At 40.7% G+C, this 18,401-nt stretch overlaps 2 protein-coding genes across 6 annotated transcripts; one reads left to right on the forward strand and one right to left on the reverse strand.

Moving 5' to 3' along the window:
* The first annotated feature begins 646 nt into the window (after positions 1-646).
* arhgef16 (Rho guanine nucleotide exchange factor (GEF) 16) lies at positions 647-13,371 on the forward strand. 2 transcript variants are annotated; one of them, XM_085392835.1, is made up of 16 exons: positions 647-845; positions 1,273-1,392; positions 1,502-2,116; positions 2,649-2,700; positions 3,434-3,591; positions 3,911-3,967; positions 6,423-6,583; positions 8,503-8,655; positions 8,740-8,869; positions 9,480-9,554; positions 9,670-9,762; positions 9,934-10,085; positions 10,849-11,034; positions 11,428-11,498; positions 12,167-12,268; positions 12,413-13,371. In XM_085392835.1, the coding sequence occupies exons 2-16, from the start codon at positions 1,333-1,335 to the stop codon at positions 12,550-12,552; spliced, it is 2,205 nt and encodes a 734-aa protein (XP_085248961.1). In that variant the 5' UTR covers positions 647-845; positions 1,273-1,332; the 3' UTR covers positions 12,553-13,371. The 2 variants fall into 2 exon arrangements, with proteins under 2 accessions (XP_085248961.1, XP_085248960.1); XM_085392834.1 differs by lacking the exon at positions 1,273-1,392 and having other exon boundaries at positions 649-845.
* ybx1 (Y box binding protein 1) lies at positions 13,224-18,066 on the reverse strand. 4 transcript variants are annotated; one of them, XM_085392836.1, is made up of 8 exons: positions 17,799-18,066; positions 15,953-16,016; positions 15,631-15,664; positions 15,439-15,528; positions 14,983-15,324; positions 14,555-14,652; positions 13,944-14,230; positions 13,224-13,568 (listed from the first exon to the last, which is right to left on the reverse strand). In XM_085392836.1, exons 1-7 carry the CDS (start codon positions 17,905-17,907, stop codon positions 13,990-13,992), a joined length of 978 nt encoding a protein of 325 aa, XP_085248962.1. In that variant the 5' UTR covers positions 17,908-18,066; the 3' UTR covers positions 13,224-13,568; positions 13,944-13,989. The 4 variants fall into 4 exon arrangements, with proteins under 4 accessions (XP_085248962.1, XP_085248965.1, XP_085248964.1 ...); XM_085392839.1 differs by having other exon boundaries at positions 14,567-14,652; positions 15,046-15,324; positions 17,799-18,065; XM_085392838.1 differs by having other exon boundaries at positions 15,046-15,324; positions 17,799-18,065.
* Between the last annotated feature and the right edge of the window lie 335 nt (positions 18,067-18,401).

Consider the following 18,401-nt stretch of genomic DNA (forward strand, 5'->3'; position numbering starts at 1 on the left):
GAAATGGAAATTGCAAGTTCAAACACGGCTTAAACAAGAGTTGTTTTTTTGATGATTTTAAAATGATTTGTACATAAAACAGATTACCGCACAAAAATGACTGAAATATAATAATAATCATTTTTAAAAAAAACAAATGTATTACTTATTAATGACTCATTTGTGGTTAAGTTTGTGAAAATCTGGATTTATGCTTGATGAACACAGTGTCATGCCTCTTATTGGTCACTAGAGGGGAACAACGAGCTACGTAGCTATGTGTTACCAATCAGGTATACAAAAATCAGAAAAAAAAATTTTGTCATTACAAGTTTACGCAAAAGGGAACACTTTGTCTTTATGTATGCGCAAACGGATTTCAGCTACTCAAATGTCAAAATTCTACTTGATGCTCTATAATAATGTATATATATAGCCTATATATATTTATTTATTTTTTTTCAAAGTCAAGGTTTGTATGACCGAGACGAGACTGGTAAATAGGATAATCCAGCATCACAGGGGCAGGTGTTAAATATGAATGGCTAAATATAAGGCTGCTTATCCGTGAGAAGCTGTCTCGCGAGCTGTGTCCTGCTTTCATCGAAACGGTCGCTTATTAATGATTGATTGACGCTCACCTGTAGTGACGTAAAGGGTTCGCTTTAATGGGCGCCTGCAAACACAGGAGGAAGTGGGCGAGTAAAGACGGAGAATGTGACAGAAAGCGGCGGAGGAGTACAGCTGCAGCTCAATAAAAGCTGCACTCTTTCTGCGCGTCGGACAGCAGCTCCGGAAGCACCGGCGGACTGACCCGTGCTGTCAGCGAGTAAACGAGGCTGCTGTCAGAAGCTCTGCTCACTCAGGTAGGGCAGTTTGTTGGACCTCTCTCGGTGTTGCTTGCATTGCGTGTCATCTCGCTGTTTTGAACTGTGGGAATGCGAGGCAGACATTTTTTTCCCTCTCCCACCCTAATCCGTCTTACAGGCGGCGAAGTTATTGGAAATCAATTTGCGAGTAAGGCGAAATGCACGGAAAAAAAACCCCCAAAACACTTAAAGTGGATTTACAGCAGCGGGATTTTATATTTGAAACCCACATGCAAAGCTGATTTCTCACTGGCTGGTAGGAATGCCACTTAAAGACTTTCGCCAGGCTTATTTATAATAGAGATGTGTTTATAAGAAGTACGCATGTATTAAAACGGGCTTATGGGTCTGCGCTGGACTGTTCACAGAACAGGACAGGAGTAGCCAGCTTATTAAAAAGTTTCTTTTCTTGTGGTTACTGCAGCGTACAGATTTACAGTCCAGCGTAGGAGTAAGTGGTGACTCATGGGTTAAGTCCCTTCATATGAGTTTGAAGGGTATCAAAACTCTGAGTGCTTGTGTGAGAGCGGAACTGGATCACAAGGTGGGTCACTGGAGATTATTTAGGGCCAGACTGTTGCCTTGTTTCTGTTTAAGGTCCTGCTTTATACATTATAACTCATTTCAATTCTGTACTTTGTCCATTGTTGTAGTTGCTGAAGAGCCCAGACCAGCCAATATTAGGACAGGAGGACGCCATGTCTCAGAGCCAGTCAGAGGACTGCCAGGTCCCTCAGATCGTGGAAAATCAGTTCGCCACAGAACTCCATATATACGAGTCGGGTGATGAGTGCCCTTCGCCAGGCTCTGCAACACCCGAGCCTGAAGCATCCACACCCAAGGAGCAAGCGGAGGATGTGGATGATGATAAAGTGGACAGGCTTGCGGTGCCTCAGCAGGTGGTTCTGAGCACAACAAGTCCTGCTGCGCTGAAGGTTGGCAAGGAGCAAATGATCCCCAAGAAGTTAGCAGTGTCCAGCCGGCCTAAAAACCGACACCACACCACCGTGGTGACATTCCCAGTAGGACTGGAGAACTCCAGCAGTGCGAACCAAAGCCGTCGCTCGGATGTGTCCTGGGACGATTACGACAGTGATGGAGAAGGTTTTGGTATTAGGAGGAACCGCAGGAACCAGTCATACAGAGCGGCAATAATTAGCTTGAATTTTGAAACCTTGGCGACAGAACAAGCAACTGCAACCGAACTGAAACCTGTTAGAGAGGGCAGAGCACCCAGTCCTGCCCCAATTCGCACCCATGGACGTAAGGTACATAAGTTGAGGCCAGGGGGTCTAAGGATAGTGCTCTACTCTGCCCATCTGCCACAAATATATTGCAAATTAGATGAGAACTTGTATGCATGTCACAGTTTGATATTAGCTTATGAATTGGTTAGAAAAACAGGCATCCGAGCTAGTCCTTCTAATTAATCATACTTTAACTTATCCAATTACTTGGAGCATGTGCAGCATCATTTTCTTTGTGTAGTTGTGACCTTTAAACACATACACTTCGACTGGGTCTGTCAAGCTCTTTCAGTCTGGTGTAGCTACCAAAGTTCTTAAATGAGCAGAGCTGATGCAGTCTTGTCCTTTTAATAGGTGACAGGGGGAATACCCAATAGTGTCAGCAACATTCAACTTTAGTAATAAAGATGATGGCGTTTTTCCACAATCGACTAGACTAGTGTTCAGGAAGTTTGTTAAAGGCAGAATGAGGAAAGAAAGGAAAAAATATCAGCATCAGTGACACACATTTATTCCACAGTAACTTCAGGCTGCACTGCTGTTTTGTCTCTAGGGAACCCTGGGGAGAAAGAGGAACCAGAGACAACGTGGATCATTCAAAGATGGTATGTCCACCCGTGCGCCGCGTTGTCTGCGTCTCTTAATTGGGTTAAAGGGCTACAAATACTCAGAAAATACCAATTACATTTGACATTTTGAAACTAGATTGCAAATTAATCGTATGCTCAGTCATGAAAACCTCATGCAGAGAAAGCTGTAATTTCCATGCCATAGCTTGGAAAGGAGGGGACCGAAACGGAAATCGTTCTCCCTGAACACTCCTGGCATGTTAACTACTTGCTGGGCCTTGAAGGTTGTCCCGAACCGTCAGGCACTGCGACGTCTCCTTTTTGAGATGTGATTTTTAAAGTAATCTCTGAGATCTAGTTATGTGGAATTGAGAAGAAAACTCAGTTTATAAAACTGATACTGAAGCAGCTGATTGAGAACTGCCTAAACAACACTTCTGTTTGCTTGTTTGCTTCTTTTTAAGTCCTCGAGGATCATTCGATGTTTAACCTGCTCTTTGATCTTTAACCTGCACATTTAACACACTCTCTGTCTACCGGCTGTCCACCTAACTGATACATTCTCACCTCCCTCGTTTTCATTCTCAAATAATCCATCTTAGTATGGTGTCACAATCCAGCTTTGGCATTTTTGTGGCATTTGTGAGTGAAAAACAGCAAAATCCACACGTAAGCTGATCATGATAGTAGATACTTTTAGAACTGTGCATTTAGGACTCTATGACTATAAAATTTTCTGAGTTCAATTTGATGTTGATGTTGTCCTCAGCTACACCACGCCTCTACCAGGAAATCCGTGAGCGGGGGCTGCAGTCCACCAACCAAGATGAGTCCCTTGATGAGTCTGTGGTGGCAGAGCCTGCTGCAAATGATCAGGGCATTGTGATAAAGAGCTACCGACCAACCCAGCTCACCTGGAGCCAGCTGGTACATGTCCAAATGCAATGAGGGAATCAAGTATAGGCTAAGAGCAGTCTATAATAATCTTCAGTTATCAATAAAGCAGCGTGCTAGTACAGAAATCATTTTCAGTCCTCACTTCCTTCCGCAGAGAGCACTGTCTGCCTTCTGGGGGGTTTTTTTCCATTGTTTTTTTTTTTTTTCAAATCAATTTGAATTAAAGTTATCTGATATAAACACTTACTCTTACTGTACTGAATATGTTTTATATAACGGTCTCAAAAAAATTATTCAAAGAAATATTAGTTTCAAACTATTGATTATTTTTTTTATATCACTTTTAAAGGTGAAGGACACCGGTATTCTGGACTCGGTCACACCTCAGGAGCGAAAGCGACAGGAGGTAAGAGTGCGCGTGCTTACATAGCAGCTTACTATATCAGGTTGGCCTGGTAAGGTTAACTTTACTGTGTAACAAATCTCAGATTAAGTTGTCAACAAGAGATGACACAGAGGAAGGTGACAGATTATGGTCATTGTTAAGGACCAGAAGAAATGTAAAAATTGTATGAGTAGGTTTATTCGTTTAATATGGCAAGCACTGGGTAGGTGCATATTGTCTTGTTGAAGGTATCTGGTTTATGTAATGAAATCTCTTTAGCAATGAATAAAATGTGCACTGCAGGCTGTGGAACTGAGTAGTTTGTGGTAAAGATTAATGAACTAATTTGGTCAATCATCATTAGCTTAAATTTAAGATGATGCTGCTCCTTACGATCACTTCACAAACTCAGTCTTTGTAGTAGAGGTATGGGTAAAAGACAGCCACGATATGAGCTGATGGTGGATGGTGCAGTTGGATGAATCCAGAGAGACCAGTAAACCTCTGTGTCACAGCAGTACAGATCAGGTGATCACAAAGCCTGGCCATGAAGAAAACAAGTCCACGATGATTACAATACAAACCAATTTGGTTATTTTCATGTGAGTCATTATTCTCCACGACGCTGCAACACTGGATTTACCGGTTCCCTCATCTTCCAAGTACTACTGACCCCTTTTCTGAGAGGGATTGTGGTGTGCTTCAGCATGCTACAGAAAACCGCACACCACTAAAACTCCGTGGATAAACCATAAATGCAACCATAAAACATTTGACAAGTTCAAAGCATTTCACCCAAAATGTTTACATTAAGAATGACAACTTTTTTTTGCTATATAAAATGTTTTAGGAATATTCTTGATGACAGAATGGAGAGAAGAAGAAAAAAACTATGATATGATGATATGATGATATGCTGCTTCCGTTCACTCAGATAAAGAGAAAAGCTGCCACAGCCTGTGGTTTCAATAAAAACTGATACCAGAATAAGAAACCCCCACACATGCAGTGACTATTAATAGTTTTTTTTATACTGGATCGCAGTTTATTAATGCAATAATTATTATCATATTTTATAGTTTAGTAGAATTGGGGACATACAGGGAATTGTTTTTTGTTTTTTTGTTTTTTTTTAAAAAGGTGATTAAATGGATTCAAGCACAACATGATTACTGAAGGTTTCGTAAGAAAACTCTGATTTAGCCCAATAGTTTACAGAGTTTTTGTTTAGGGGGAAAAAGTTCATCCTGAATTCATTTCCTGAATGGAAACCTGTTCTCAGAGAATTTGTCTAAAGGCTCTCTAAGCAGGTTAGGATCCCGCTAAGGTGGGTTCGGGTGAAGTTAATGTAACAACAAATCCAGTTATATTTCATTCCAGAAACTTCTGAAAAGCCAACAAACATCACAAACTGATACTATCTGTGCAGTGTAACACTATCCCAGGGTGGATTTTTCCCTCACCAGCCATCTGAGATGTCAGCTGTTGTGTCAATAGCAAAGGTCCACCCTGTATGCACTACAGTCCCTGAATAAAGCCACACCCTGTGAATGTAATCATTCTCTGGCTACACAGGTGCTTATCATGCTCCTTTGTACTTTTGGTCAACTCATAGGTCTACTTTAAATGGTGAACCAGTTTCCTGCAGTCGTTCAAATCATGTTTTAGGAACTATGAAAGCATTTTATTGAAGTTCAGGATTGCTGAGGTTAATAAAAAATGCTGCACTCCTTGTGGATAGACTGTAGTGTAATGAAGATTTGAGATTCTTGCAACAGAGATCTTTACTCAGTCCAGCACGCAGTGTTACTTATTGACATTTCAAGCTTCAAGTCAGAACTTGTTAGATTTAGCTCAGCTCATGCCCTTTGGTCATTCCTGGAAGGTGTGTCGTTCCCACCTCTTCGTTCCTCCAAGGTTCTAACCACAACACTAGTGGTAAACTAAGATAATGTAAAACATAGTGTTTATTTTGTTATACAGCTGAAAACACACAGCTACTAATCAAGCAGTGGTGAAGTGTCTGCTGGTTTTGCATTCATTACACTTCAGTGTTCTGTGAATTTTAAGATGAATATCTGCAATACTAAAACTGCATTTAGGCATTGCTCCCTTTGAACCGCCTGGTTTTTTTTTTTTTTTTTTTGTTTTTTTTTTTTTGTTTTTTTTTTTGAAAACCACAGCAGCCTTGATAAACCAGAATGCACAGCAGCAAACGCTCATGTTTTATAATGTTGTCACATGCTGCACACTGGGTTTTCTGGCTGGTTGTAATGTAGTGAAGCAGAATGCCGTAAGAAGATGCTATCTCTCTAAAGGAATTCTGGGATATGTAGGAACTCACTACATCACACACATGAAATAAGGAACACGGTGAATTAAAGTGAAAGAACTTGACAGCAGCAAGTACATGTTGCAGAGTGAATGGCTCATTCCGATTTACTTGGTTGTGTAACTTGTTGTCTTCACTTGATAGGCCATTTTTGAGATCATCACCTCAGAGCATTCATACCTGCACAGCCTGGGTATCCTAGTACGCAACTTCAAGGAAAGCGAAACACTGAGGAAGACAATGACGGCCACAGAGCACCACCACCTCTTCTCCAATATTGCCGTCATCCGTGACGTTAGTCAAAGGTTAGCGCATGACTCTTAAGGATCTCATAGTCATCATTACTGTATTTTGCTAATTTCAAAAAGACCTTCATTTTTATTTTATTTTTTTCTGGGGAAAGCAGTGATGTCGAATTCATCTGAAACCTATTACTTGTAAGGAAAAAGGTTGATTCAGGTAGAGCATTTGCCATTAGCATTTCTGTAGTGTCCTGTAGGCCCCATAAACATGTTAAAACTTGCTAGTCAAACTGGTTCTGCTGCCTATCTGCTCAGAGTGGTATTCCCAGGCTTTATAATGATAATGTGTTTGAAACCAGCCTGTGTGTAATGCAAGCAACTTTATTAACAAAGAGAAATGCCCTTTCATCTTTGAGCCTCTTCTTCGGTTTCCAAGTAAAACAGTATCTGTGAAACTACTGAACGTGTATTGGAAGCTGCTGTCTCAGTTAGAGTGTGTGTGTGTGTGTGTGTGTGTGTGTGTGTGTGTGTGTGTGTGTGTGTGTGTGTGTGTGTGTGTGTGTGTGTGTGTGTGTGTGTGTGTGTGTGTGTGTGTGTGTGTGTGTGTGTGTGTGTGTGTGTGTGTGTGTGTGTGTGTCTCCCCTGTAGTTGGTTTGTTGGCTGGGCGGTTTTCAGGTTTCATTTTCTTTTTTGTTTGTTTAAAATGCACTTTTCAAGAGTGGGGCTAAAAGTCATTTTTCATGTTGATGTTTGTTATTTATCTGTTCGAAACCGGTGAGGCAAAGGTCAAAAGATGTTTCTTCCTGTTACTAAGGTTGCTTAACATTGCCACAAACTATTTCTGTGATCAGTGATAGAAGTTATATCCCAAATACTTTGATGTAACTTAAAGGTCATTTTTGATTTTTAGATTGTGGTGTGAAAGTCATAGGATTTTTTTTTTTTTTTTTTTTTTTTTTTTTTTGTACTAATATACAGTTCTGTGCAAAAGTCTTGAGCCACTTCTTTGTTATTTTGTTAGAAGAGTTAGGTGTTTGTGCAGTTCTTTCCTGAAACATGTACGCACATGGAAATACATTATACACGGCAAAAACCGTTTGTACTTTAATGTGCTAGAAAGGAAAGCTTGAGTATGGCCACCTTAGTTTTTCAACATAACCTGAACTCTCTTCTTCTCATTTCTTTAAGTAGTGTTCAAGAATATGTTGGCTGCCTTTTGCTCCGTTCTCTGTCAAAATGATCCCACACTCCATCTGTCCAATCCAAGACCGTGTTTCATTGTGGCTTTGTCTGTCTAGATGTGCTTTTACTCCGCTGGTAGTGTGTTTGAGATCATTGTCATGCTGAAAGATGAAGTTGTTGCTGATCAGATGCTTTCCAAATAGTATTGCATGGTGGATCAAAATCTGATGGCATTCTTTTGTGTTCATAATTCCATCAAGCTAATAGCTTGACAATCACAGCTAATCTAATTTTTCCCTAATTGCACTGTTGGGGAAATTTTTTTTTCTCTGTCAAACAGTGTCATCACAGTATTTTTCATTGCTTCAACTAAAGAAATGGTAACAACTGGGTTTTAGTTTGTGTTTTTGCAACAGGCTCCTAGTAACAAAGTGCCCAATCAGTTTAAAATGGGTTCTTTGCTAAGTAGTCTGTTATGTGTGGATAAAACACTGGTACTACCCTTGAATTAGGTGATTTTTTTTTTTTTGTTTTTTTTGTTTTTTTTGTGCTTGAATAAATCATTGGTCAGTGTGGGGGGGGTGCATTAACTATTTAACTACTTCTCAAAATTTCAAAGAAGTTTGGTTCATTGGAGTCAGAGAAATATTTCATCTGTGCATTGATTGATTTGTATTACACATCAGAAATGTAAACTGTTCAGTGGTCACAGTCAGTTCAGCCTGAACACCCTCTGTATATGTCCTACAGAGGTGGGAGAAATAACATATCTTTTAAATTGTTACTGAACTCTCCCTCAGGTTTTTTGAGGACCTTGAACAACGTCACTCTGACAACCCAGTGATCATGGACATTAGCGACATTGTTCAGACCCACGCTGCTAACCACTTTGAGCCGTACATTAGCTACTGCTCCAACGAGACCTTTCAGCAGAGGACCCTGCAGAAGTTATTGTGAGTAGAAGAACAAGCAAGCTATTGAGTTTCTCCAGTAACATGGCTAAATGAGCTGAACATGTGTCTTTCTGCATCTCTTAGGTCAAGTAACAGTGCGTTCAAGGAGACCCTGAAGAAAATCGAAATGAACAGTGAATGCAGAGGTCTCCCCATGCTCTCCTTTCTCATCCTTCCCATGCAGCGAGTAACCAGACTGCCACTACTGCTGGATGTCAGTTTAAGATTTGCTTTACTATATGAGTAAAAGTTTTTTTGTTTTGTTTTTTAAGAGTGGAACATACAAAGCAACTTAAAAGGGACATTTAAAAAAATATGGGTTCATGGTCAGCAGGTTCTGTGTGTATTTTCTCTTTTAGTGAATCAGAATCATACATTCATTAGAGCCCGACTGACACAGGTTATGGTAGAAATCCAATACATCAGCCGATATTTTTTTTTCTTTCAGACACATGAAACATAAACAGAAGCCTGACAATGCAGTTTAAAAATAATCCTGGTTTACTATTTCAACAAGTTGTGGATTACTTGTTTATGCTCTGCCCTTCTCTGCTCAGATCAGCTGATTGTTTTTGTAGCATTGCAAGATAGTCACAGAGTGCCCTCTGGTGGACAAACGTTTTTGAAGGGTGTTTCTACAAAGTCTTTGTGTCTATCGATCCATTTTCTTTAACATTTTTTTTATTTAAATTATTGACTATATTATTATTGAATTATAAATGCTGATACTAGTATATCAGCCCTGCCAGTATATCAGTCGGACTCTTATGTACTAAGTGTTAACTAATACACAAGAGAGTAACTGGTATTTGTTTGCTCCTCAGACAATCAGCCAGAAAACTACACAAGGAACAGCGCAGTACTTTGCTGCTATCTGGGCATTGCACTACATCAATAAGGTACTGAGCACACCTCAGCTAGTATGCATGTGAAGCACTCTGCAGCTTCACAGTTATCATCTGAGAGCAGACTGGGACATTTATGCTGCTATTGTTAAAATTATTATGCCAACAGCTGGTCACTAGCTGCAATGATGGAGCTAGACGGATGGAGCGAACTGAGCAGATGTACACCATCGAGAAACAAATGGATTTTGGTAAAATCAAGGTGTGCTTCCACACAGTCAAGAAAGAATACACTGATACATACATATGGTTACATTGATTAGTAAAATATCATAAATGATTGTAGTAATAAATAACAATGTCATTTAAAAATTCATATAAAACCTGAGTCCACTTTGCTAACCTGGAATGATAAATCTGTTGATGCTGACAGGCATTCCCACTGGTGTCATCATCGCGGTGGCTGAAGAAGCGCGGTGAGTTGCGCCTCTCACTTGAAGAGTTCAGCATATGGAAGGCTTTCAGCACCAGAAGCTACTACCTGTTTGTCTTCAGCGATGTACTGATTGTCACCAAGAAGAAGAGGTGAGTGGAGTGCCAACAATCGTATTCACCTAAAATACTATTATCTGGATACAGTGGGAAATTTTGAAGCTGAGTATGAAGATGACTGTCAGAGTTAGTTTAAGGCTTTCCCTGTGTAATGATTGAGTTTTTTCATTGATTTTGATGACAAATATTCAAATGATGTATCTTAAGATGATTCCTGGTGGACCATAAGTAGTGGACACCTAAAAGATTAATGGTAGAGTACAGTAGAACATGCCTGGACATCTGCTAAAGTGGGCAAGAGAAGAGAACACTTAAACCCACAAACAGTTTAATTCACTTGCTTGCTATTTCCTTGTGACTGTAGTGGATACGAAGTAGATCCAGCTGCTGACAGAATATGAGAAACAGAAGAGAGGAGGGAAAGGGACAGAGCATGGAGAGAGTATGGATGTGGTGCTTGCATACTTGAGATTCTTCGATCCTGCATTCAGCGTGTCAGCTCGACTGACTACAGCTTTCTGTTTTGAGTTAGGGAGAAAGCAAACAATGTCAGCTCAGAGGAACAACACTAGAGTCATTTAGACACTTTTTTAAGTCAAGTGATAGTATCTAGGAGAGACCATTATCAATCAAGTGATGGAGTTTTAGCTGCTTGGGATCTAGGTACATTGACACATGCATAAACTAGGTTTCACAGCAAGTTTGGCAAGACAACACAATAAGCTTAAAACTGCCATGTGATGGACTTTCTTTTTTGTTTTTTTGTTTGTTTGTTTTCTCCCAATTGTTTGTCCAGTGAGGAGAGTTTTGTGGTGTTGGATTACGCTACTTTAGAGAATATTGAGGTGGAGATGGGTGAGGATGGAGAGAAAAGGGCGCCTACGTCTCCCAAGAACAACTCCAGCTACCTTTCTTTTAGACTACTGATGAGCAAGAACAGTGAAGGGAGAGCAGAGCAAATCTCCCTACTGGCTGAGTCCAGGTACTGTGACTTTCAGACTCCTCTTAAGCTCAGCTATATATATCTCAAAGAAAAGTTTACTTACCCAGAGGTCTAACAACTTCTAATGCTTTATATCACAATGTGATTCTAAAATATTGCTTTCTTTCAATACTGATAGTAGTTCTTTATTCAAAATCACATTTACATTTACCACCTCGAAGACCACATCTAATAGTTTGTGTCTGGCGCTCTCTACTGCCATGAATCTTAATGGCAGCCTAAGATCCTCCCATGTTATGAATTTCACTGTAGAAAACACTGGTTTGTAGTCCTTTTTTTTTTTTTTTTTTTTTTTCCTTTCTTTCTTTCTTTCTTTCTTTCTTTTTTTTTTTTTTTTTATTAATTGTGCTTTTTTTATTTTCTATCACCAAGGGTGGACCGGGAACGATGGATAGTTGCTCTTACAGAACATAAGGAGACAGCTGGCTCCAATAATACTGATGGTAAGCTTGTATTATTATAAAGAATAATAAGTTTAATCACAGTGTTTGTTTTCCTGAGATGTTATTCATTTGTTATGAACTCCTCAGCACAGTGCAGCACAGAAAACAGATGATTTGCATTCAGTTTTGCTGTCTTATTTGTTTACACAGCTGCAGTGTTTATTTCTTCTTCGGTTGAGCTTGTTAGATTTCCTTTGATCCATAAAGAACTTGTAAGAAAAGCTTCCAATAATTCAAACTTCCTACCATTTAGACTCAAAAGCATCAAATAGTAAAAGTATTTTGTTTTTTCTGTCGACACAGATGTAGCCGAATCATTCAAAGATTACCTGGCCTGGCGTGACCAATGTCTTTGTTGCTATAAGATCAGAATAGATACAGACATTAAAATGGTATTTTAAAAATGAAAAGTTCCAGAAGAACCAGTCCGTTTACCACACCGACAGCAAAACTATTAGAGGTGGGGTTGCAGCTTGTGTAGTTTAATAGCAAGCATAGCTGTTGACATTTGGGTTTGTTATCAAAGGGTGTGCCACTCCAAAGAAGTTATGGTATGTACTTTGGTGTAATTTTACACCCTGTTGGATATAAGTTAGCTTCCTACTCATTTGTAGGACAGTAAGCTGTTCAACATAGTTTTATGAACTTCACTGCCTTGTGCTTTTCAGGTCTGCCACAGTATGAGGCCACCAAATCCTACATACCAAAGGAGCCAGATGAACTGGGCCTGAAAGAGGCAGAGCTTGTCATTGTCTTACAAAAACAAGAGGGTGAGACCTTAACTTCTTTCCAATCTGTAATACAATGCAAATTTCACACCATCAAACACAAGAGTGTCGCTGTTCTTTTGGTTAAAAGCGCAAAATAAAATGTAAGGTGCTTTAAAGTTGACCTTAACAGCGATCTTCTCCTAGGATGGTGCTATGGGGAGAGAATGCGAGATGGAGTGAGGGGCTGGTTTCCTGATAGCTGTGCCACAGAGATCACCAACCCTGACGCCATGGAGAGCAACGTACAGCGTATGAAGCGTTTGCGCAAAGAGACCAACGTCTGAGACATTGCACTGCTGATGAATCGTACTAAACATAAACTATCAATTATAGTAGATGTGGTCCAGCAGTCCATTACCGACTGAAAAACATTGACTGGGCACAGAGAAAACCATAACCAATCATTAATGCTATTCTCTGGTCTCGGATGCAATGATTCAGGTTCATATTTCTACCTTGTGCCTTCCATTTCTCTCTACCATCAGGCTATCAAAACACATTATTTGAAACTGTGTCGATCTCTTTCAGGAACAATTGAACAGTAAGGATTTTTGTCCACCTGTACGAATGTGCAGCATAAAGACTTCTTGGCCAAGTGTACATTTTAGTCACCTTGTACAGCTCACTCCAGCCATTTTCTGTTTAGCTGGTTTTTAATTTACTTGCTGCAGTAAAATGATCTTTAGATGTAGAACACATTTGTGGATAAATACTGGTACTACACTGTCAATGTCTACAAAGGGTTTTATTACTGTGCTGTGAAAAAGTGACCAAAGTTCTGATTAAACACTGTAAATATAGTTGATGATAACCACACCATTGCTTAAGTCCCTCATCTTTATATGAAATGGGGAATAAAAACAAAACCTTAAACTGTGTCCTCTGTAAATGAAAGATTGTGTCTTTTTCCATATCCTGTATACTTGAAATAAAAAAACAGCCACCACTCCAAACATTTTTCCTGGTTCTGGACTTTTATTTGAGCTTGCATTTTGTTAAAATGTTTGAATACATAAAAAGTTATTTAAAAATGTCAAACTGACCAGATATCAAATTCCATTTTATCTTTAAAAACCATTTGGTGTAAAAACTTAGGACAGATTTAGAAAAACATTTGCTGTTTCCCCAAAACGTTTTGTAGCTGTCACATAAAAATAATGGAAAAAAAACAAGTCTGCATAGATTCTGCAGGCCATCGGTGGTAATCTGGTCAAATGCATGGTGCAAGCTTGTGACGATCGTCAAGTCAAATCTTTATTGCTCAGATCTTATTTGATGTTTCTTCTTGTTGACAAAAAAACTGTAAAAGAAGAAAATTAGCAATTAGTCCACTGTAAGTTTTTATTAAACATTCCTAGCCTTTTGGATTTAGACATTTTGCATGGTGTATAATGAAATGCCTAAAAATGTGCATCACCAGAGACACTATTCAGAGATGCTGGTCAGACAAAAGACAAAAGTGATAGAGCTCAGTGGTGCCAGACTGTTTGCTTAATCAAATCCACTAGATTAGGCTTTCGGACTGTCCACTACAGAGCCAAAAAGTGTATAGTACAAGCTATTCAGCTTTACACTGCTGTAATGCTGCCTAGTTATTTTGCTTTCAGTCCCAGATGCTGAATCTAATGAACACATGTAAAATCCGACATTATGAATATGGTCAAAGCAGACTCACCCGGACGATGGTAAAAGATGGTAGGTGCCGGTGGGCAGGTTATTTCCTACTCAGCCCCACCCTGCTGGGCCTCGGGAGCGGACGTTTTCTCTGCCGATGTGTCACCTCCTGTCTTGGCCTCCTTGTTTTCCTGGCCAGGTTTGCCACCAGTCTGTTGGCGTCTGCGGCGGTAATTGAAGTTGCGGCGGTAGCGGCGCTGGCGGGGCTGCTGATTCTGACCACCTTCACCGCCCTGATTCTCCTTGTCCTCCTCAACGTCCCGCACCGGTCTGGGACGGGGTGGACCCCTAAAGTTAACAAACAAAAAGGAAGAAGCTATAAGCAAACAATAAGGGTACCAACTACAAGGCAGAAATACCATGCAGAAAAATACATCTACTAAAACAAGATGCAGGATTCAAGTGACTAACAAATTGCAGCTTTTCAGCAGCAATTTGTGGATAGGCTGCAACAAAAGGAGAGCTTCTCTATCCAAACATGTGGAGATTACTACTAGTAAAAGAATCAAATAGAGAAATCTTAGTTGCTGGACACAAGACCAGGATGGAAACAGCCCAAATGTTTATTCGCCCATTGTTGCAGCCCTACATCAGTGAAGCCAACATGCAAACCTTGGTCTGAACCTTGGTCGGAAGCCTCTGTAGTAGTTCTGCCTCGCTGGTTTGTTGCCCTGGTCTTGACCTCCCTGGCTCTCATCACCCTCACCTCCCTGAAAGCAAATGGATCAAACTGGTCAAACGCCTTCTGAACCATAGTTCAGTAGTGACATGCACCACTCTAATGAAACTAGCAAGCTTAAAGAGTTAATATTGAAATGATGAATGAGCATTACCGGGTAGTTCACCGTAACAATCATGGGACCCTATTAGAGTCAGTTTGTAAAATACTGGCAAGGCCCCCGATACACCAAGATTTATTGGTCACAACCACGTGAGGGTTAGGAGAGGGTTAAGAGCCGAGTATGACATAATCATATTACGGTCCCGACTTTAGGGACAACTGGGTGTCTGTTTCAGGATAGTAGCCTGTGACAGCATACCTCAGTCATCTCTCCGCGTGGTGGGTTGGTGTACGGGGGCCGGCGGCCGTATCGTCTACGTACAAAGTATGGTGGGTAGCGCCGTCTGCCAGGGTACGTGGGTCTGCGCTGCTGTTGCTGCGAGTCTCCTTCAGGGGCATTCTCTCCACCCTCTCTGCTTTTGTCACGTCCTCCGCTGCCTTGTTCACCCTCTCCATCACTCTGGTAGTTCTCTGGATAGTCTCCTCCACGGGGAGGGCCCCTCCTTCGGGGGTACCGCCTATAGCGGTTCCTGTCAGCAGCATACTTGCTTCCCTGGACTGCAACACCTCCTGGGCCGGTGACATTTGCAGCCTCTGCTCCCTGTGTCCGCAGTAAGATGTTTTTTATTTTTTTAAACTAGAGAACATTCATGGGATGTTTTCTTTAGAAGCTGGCAGACTACAAAACCAAATTACTAACCAAAGAACAGCTTACCTTCTCTCCTTCGACTACATCAAACTCCACAGTTTCTCCATCTCCAACACTGCGAAGATATTTTCTCGGGTTGTTCTTTTTGATGGCTGTCTGAAATCATAATGGTTCACATTTGAAATGTTTCTAATCATCATAATCATCTGATGTTGGTTTAAATTGTGAAAAGAAAAAAAACAACATTGCAAAGCTTACCTGGTGTACAAAAACGTCCTCTTTTGTATCATTCCTATGAATTTAAAGAAAAAGGAAGAAAAAAAAAAAAAAGAAGCAGAACACCATTAGAAGTATCCTACTGAGCCACAAAAAGCAGTTATGCCTCTGCAGACTACAACAAAGCGAATGAGTGTAAGGATTAACAGATGCATGCAACCAGAGTTTGGAGACGTGTAGATAATTCATCTGGGCAGCTTTGTAAGAGAATCATAGCCATAATAGGATTGGGAATGTTGCTTCACACACTCACACTGTTGTTATCAGGGTCTATGGAAAGAAGGGATGGGTGGAGTCAACTTACCTGTTGATAAACCCATATCCATTCCTGACGTTGAACCATTTGACTGTACCCAAGACTTTTGTTGCTGTAAAGAAAACAAATTATGATATATTACTGATCATTTTAGATGCATCTTGGTATTTAATAAGACTTCTAACAATGACAAAGTGTAAAATAAGAACAGACCATGAGAAAGTGACACATTTAATGTGTAAGTTAAATATAACTCCCAACTGTCATTCTTATTATAGATCCTGGCGCTTAGGAGTGTCTTGTGCCAGCTGCATTTGGTGTGAGGTAAGCACCATGAACGAGTACCACGAACGAGTACCGACTAGATTACTTCTCGGGTAAATTTCAAGACTGCCCCTATTTTTAATGTCCCCGTCTACTGTAATGCCACCCAAATCAAAGATTTCAATATCATCATAGCAGGCCGCTGTAGCTAAACACATTGACTTTTAACTACAGCAGACCTACCGCCCCATTTTAGACGCACTACTGAGCGTTCACACGTGGTAGAGTCGCGCCCGGATATGTTAGCGAGCCCAGCTGGCTTGTTAGCATAGCTATGTAGCTGAGATGGTCTGAACCATGTGCTTGGATTACTGCCAGCAGGCGGAAATGAACATAACACATCGGACAGTTTCTATTGTGACCAAATGCTTAGAACGTTAAAAAAATTAAAATAAAATAAAAATGCCACGGTTATACTGGTTTCAATTAACAGCCAAGGAAATGGCGAAATAAATCAGCGGAATACACGGCGGACATTTTGGATGGCCTCTTTAGCCATGTAAATAGCTCAAGCTAGCTGGCTAGGCTAATATAGCTTCGCAAGCAACCGTCGGTCGATCACTAGGCCCTAATTGAGACCTCATCAGTTCCACCGAAAATAGTCGACCATTGACAGTTGTGCTATGGTGCTTTTCTGATCAAATCCAAATATAAATCGCTGCTAATTGTAACAGTGAAAAGTTTGAATATAGTTTCGACTGTTTTAGATTATTTTTTTTTAATCTTTCACCGGGGAGCAAGACTCGTGCGAACAAAGGATGGCAAGTCGCTAACGCTAGCTTGATTTCGATATAATTTGTAACCGGTTAAGCCATTTGATATCTCGGTGTTCCACAAATATGGCATTAAAGTTCACTTTAATACATCATTTCCCATTTCCTGCCTGCTTAAAAGGAGCACCGACGTTGGCATATACACACAGAATCTGATAACGGGCAGAAACCTTTTAGTTTACGTGACGGCCGACCGGTACCAGAGCATTCTATGGCGTACGTTAGACGCGAGGAGGCCAATGAACATAAGGGATTAAGTCTAAAATACCTCATTTAAAAAGAATACTCACATGTCTTCTAAAATTATTTTAATATGAAGGCCAAAGTGTTAGCTATTAAAGAATGAATAAGCAGCGGTCTATAAAAACTATAAAAAGCTTGCGCCGTCTAGCTTCCAACCGATACTTTAATTCTGTATCGCCAGCACGTAAACGTTTAGCGTTTTTAGGCACCAAAAGAAAATTATTAAACTTTAAGAATGCTTCTCGTTAGTAAAAGCCAATACACTGAATAGAACACAGCCCATGAAATAATAATTTTAGCCAAAGGGACCAAAAAATATACTGGGTCCCGTTGGCTAAAATAAAAATTTCTCTAATGTTAATGTAACAGTGTAATTTAACATGTGCTAACGTTGTGTGGCTCAACGGTCGTGTCTAACGAACGTTTTTTAGTTTACAGTATACTGAGCTGTGGATCGAGTTGACAACCTTACCTGCCACCACTTTTGCGCATTGCCCCTGTGCCATAAAATACGTTAGCTATCTAGTTAGCTTAACTAGCTCCAGCAGTCTTACCGATGACCTTCTTATCCCCCGCGGAAGCTGCGGCTGCCGGGCTGGATGGGCTCTCCGCATCGGCAGCAGGCGGCGGCGGTTGTTGCTGTGTCTCGGCCTCGCTGCTCATTGTTACTTGTTGGTAATGGCTTCAGCCGGCGGCGGCTCTTTGCTATAGTTCCCGGTGCTAGATGGTAACCTGGGCCGGCGGTGGTGGGGGCTACTGCCTTCGGGCTCTCTGCTTTCCTCTTTCCGCTCCCGTTGCCGATCGAACTGGGCAGAATGAGATGAGGTGCCGGAGAACGTTCCTACTCGGAGGTCCGCCCAACTGCCATTCTAATTGGTTGGAAAGTGTAACAGGAAACACTCGCGTTCCAATTAGCCTGAGCAACTGTCAATTTCGCTTCAGAAACGCGTTGGGTAAAATGATTGGGTAAAGGAAACCGTACCTGTCCATTCTCACCACCCCTTCATGATGTCAGAGCCAGACGAATCAGACCACATAACCGTGACAGTTTTGGAACAGTGTCTACTTGGTAAAATCATGTTCTGCTGACGGACCTGGAGCTAATATACATATAGTTTAAAATATAATTGTAGTTATCATTATGCAATACATAAAAC

The sequence above is a fragment of the Rhamphochromis longiceps genome, linkage group LG20, assembly GCF_057381845.1.
Source record: "Rhamphochromis longiceps isolate RC_006_pf linkage group LG20, R_longiceps_female_GT1.1, whole genome shotgun sequence".
In the NCBI taxonomy this organism is placed as follows: domain Eukaryota; kingdom Metazoa; phylum Chordata; class Actinopteri; order Cichliformes; family Cichlidae; genus Rhamphochromis; species Rhamphochromis longiceps.

Excerpts from the sequence above, each read along its gene's own strand:
- arhgef16 (XM_085392835.1), top strand. The coding sequence starts at position 1,333 with ATGAGTTTGAAGGGTATCAAAACTCTGAGTGCTTGTGTGAGAGCGGAA. Across the intron at positions 2,117-2,648 it reads TTCGCACCCATGGACGTAAG|GGAACCCTGGGGAGAAAGAG; the intron begins GTACATAAGTTG and ends TTTTGTCTCTAG. Across the intron at positions 9,763-9,933 it reads TGGATTTTGGTAAAATCAAG|GCATTCCCACTGGTGTCATC; the intron begins GTGTGCTTCCAC and ends TGATGCTGACAG.
- ybx1 (XM_085392836.1), bottom strand. The coding sequence starts at position 17,907 with ATGAGCAGCGAGGCCGAGACACAGCAACAACCGCCGCCGCCTGCTGCC. Across the intron at positions 16,017-17,798 it reads GGGGGATAAGAAGGTCATCG|CAACAAAAGTCTTGGGTACA; the intron begins GTAAGACTGCTG and ends TTTTCTTTACAG. Across the intron at positions 14,231-14,554 it reads CGACCAAGGTTCAGACCAAG|GGGTCCACCCCGTCCCAGAC; the intron begins GTTTGCATGTTG and ends TGTTAACTTTAG.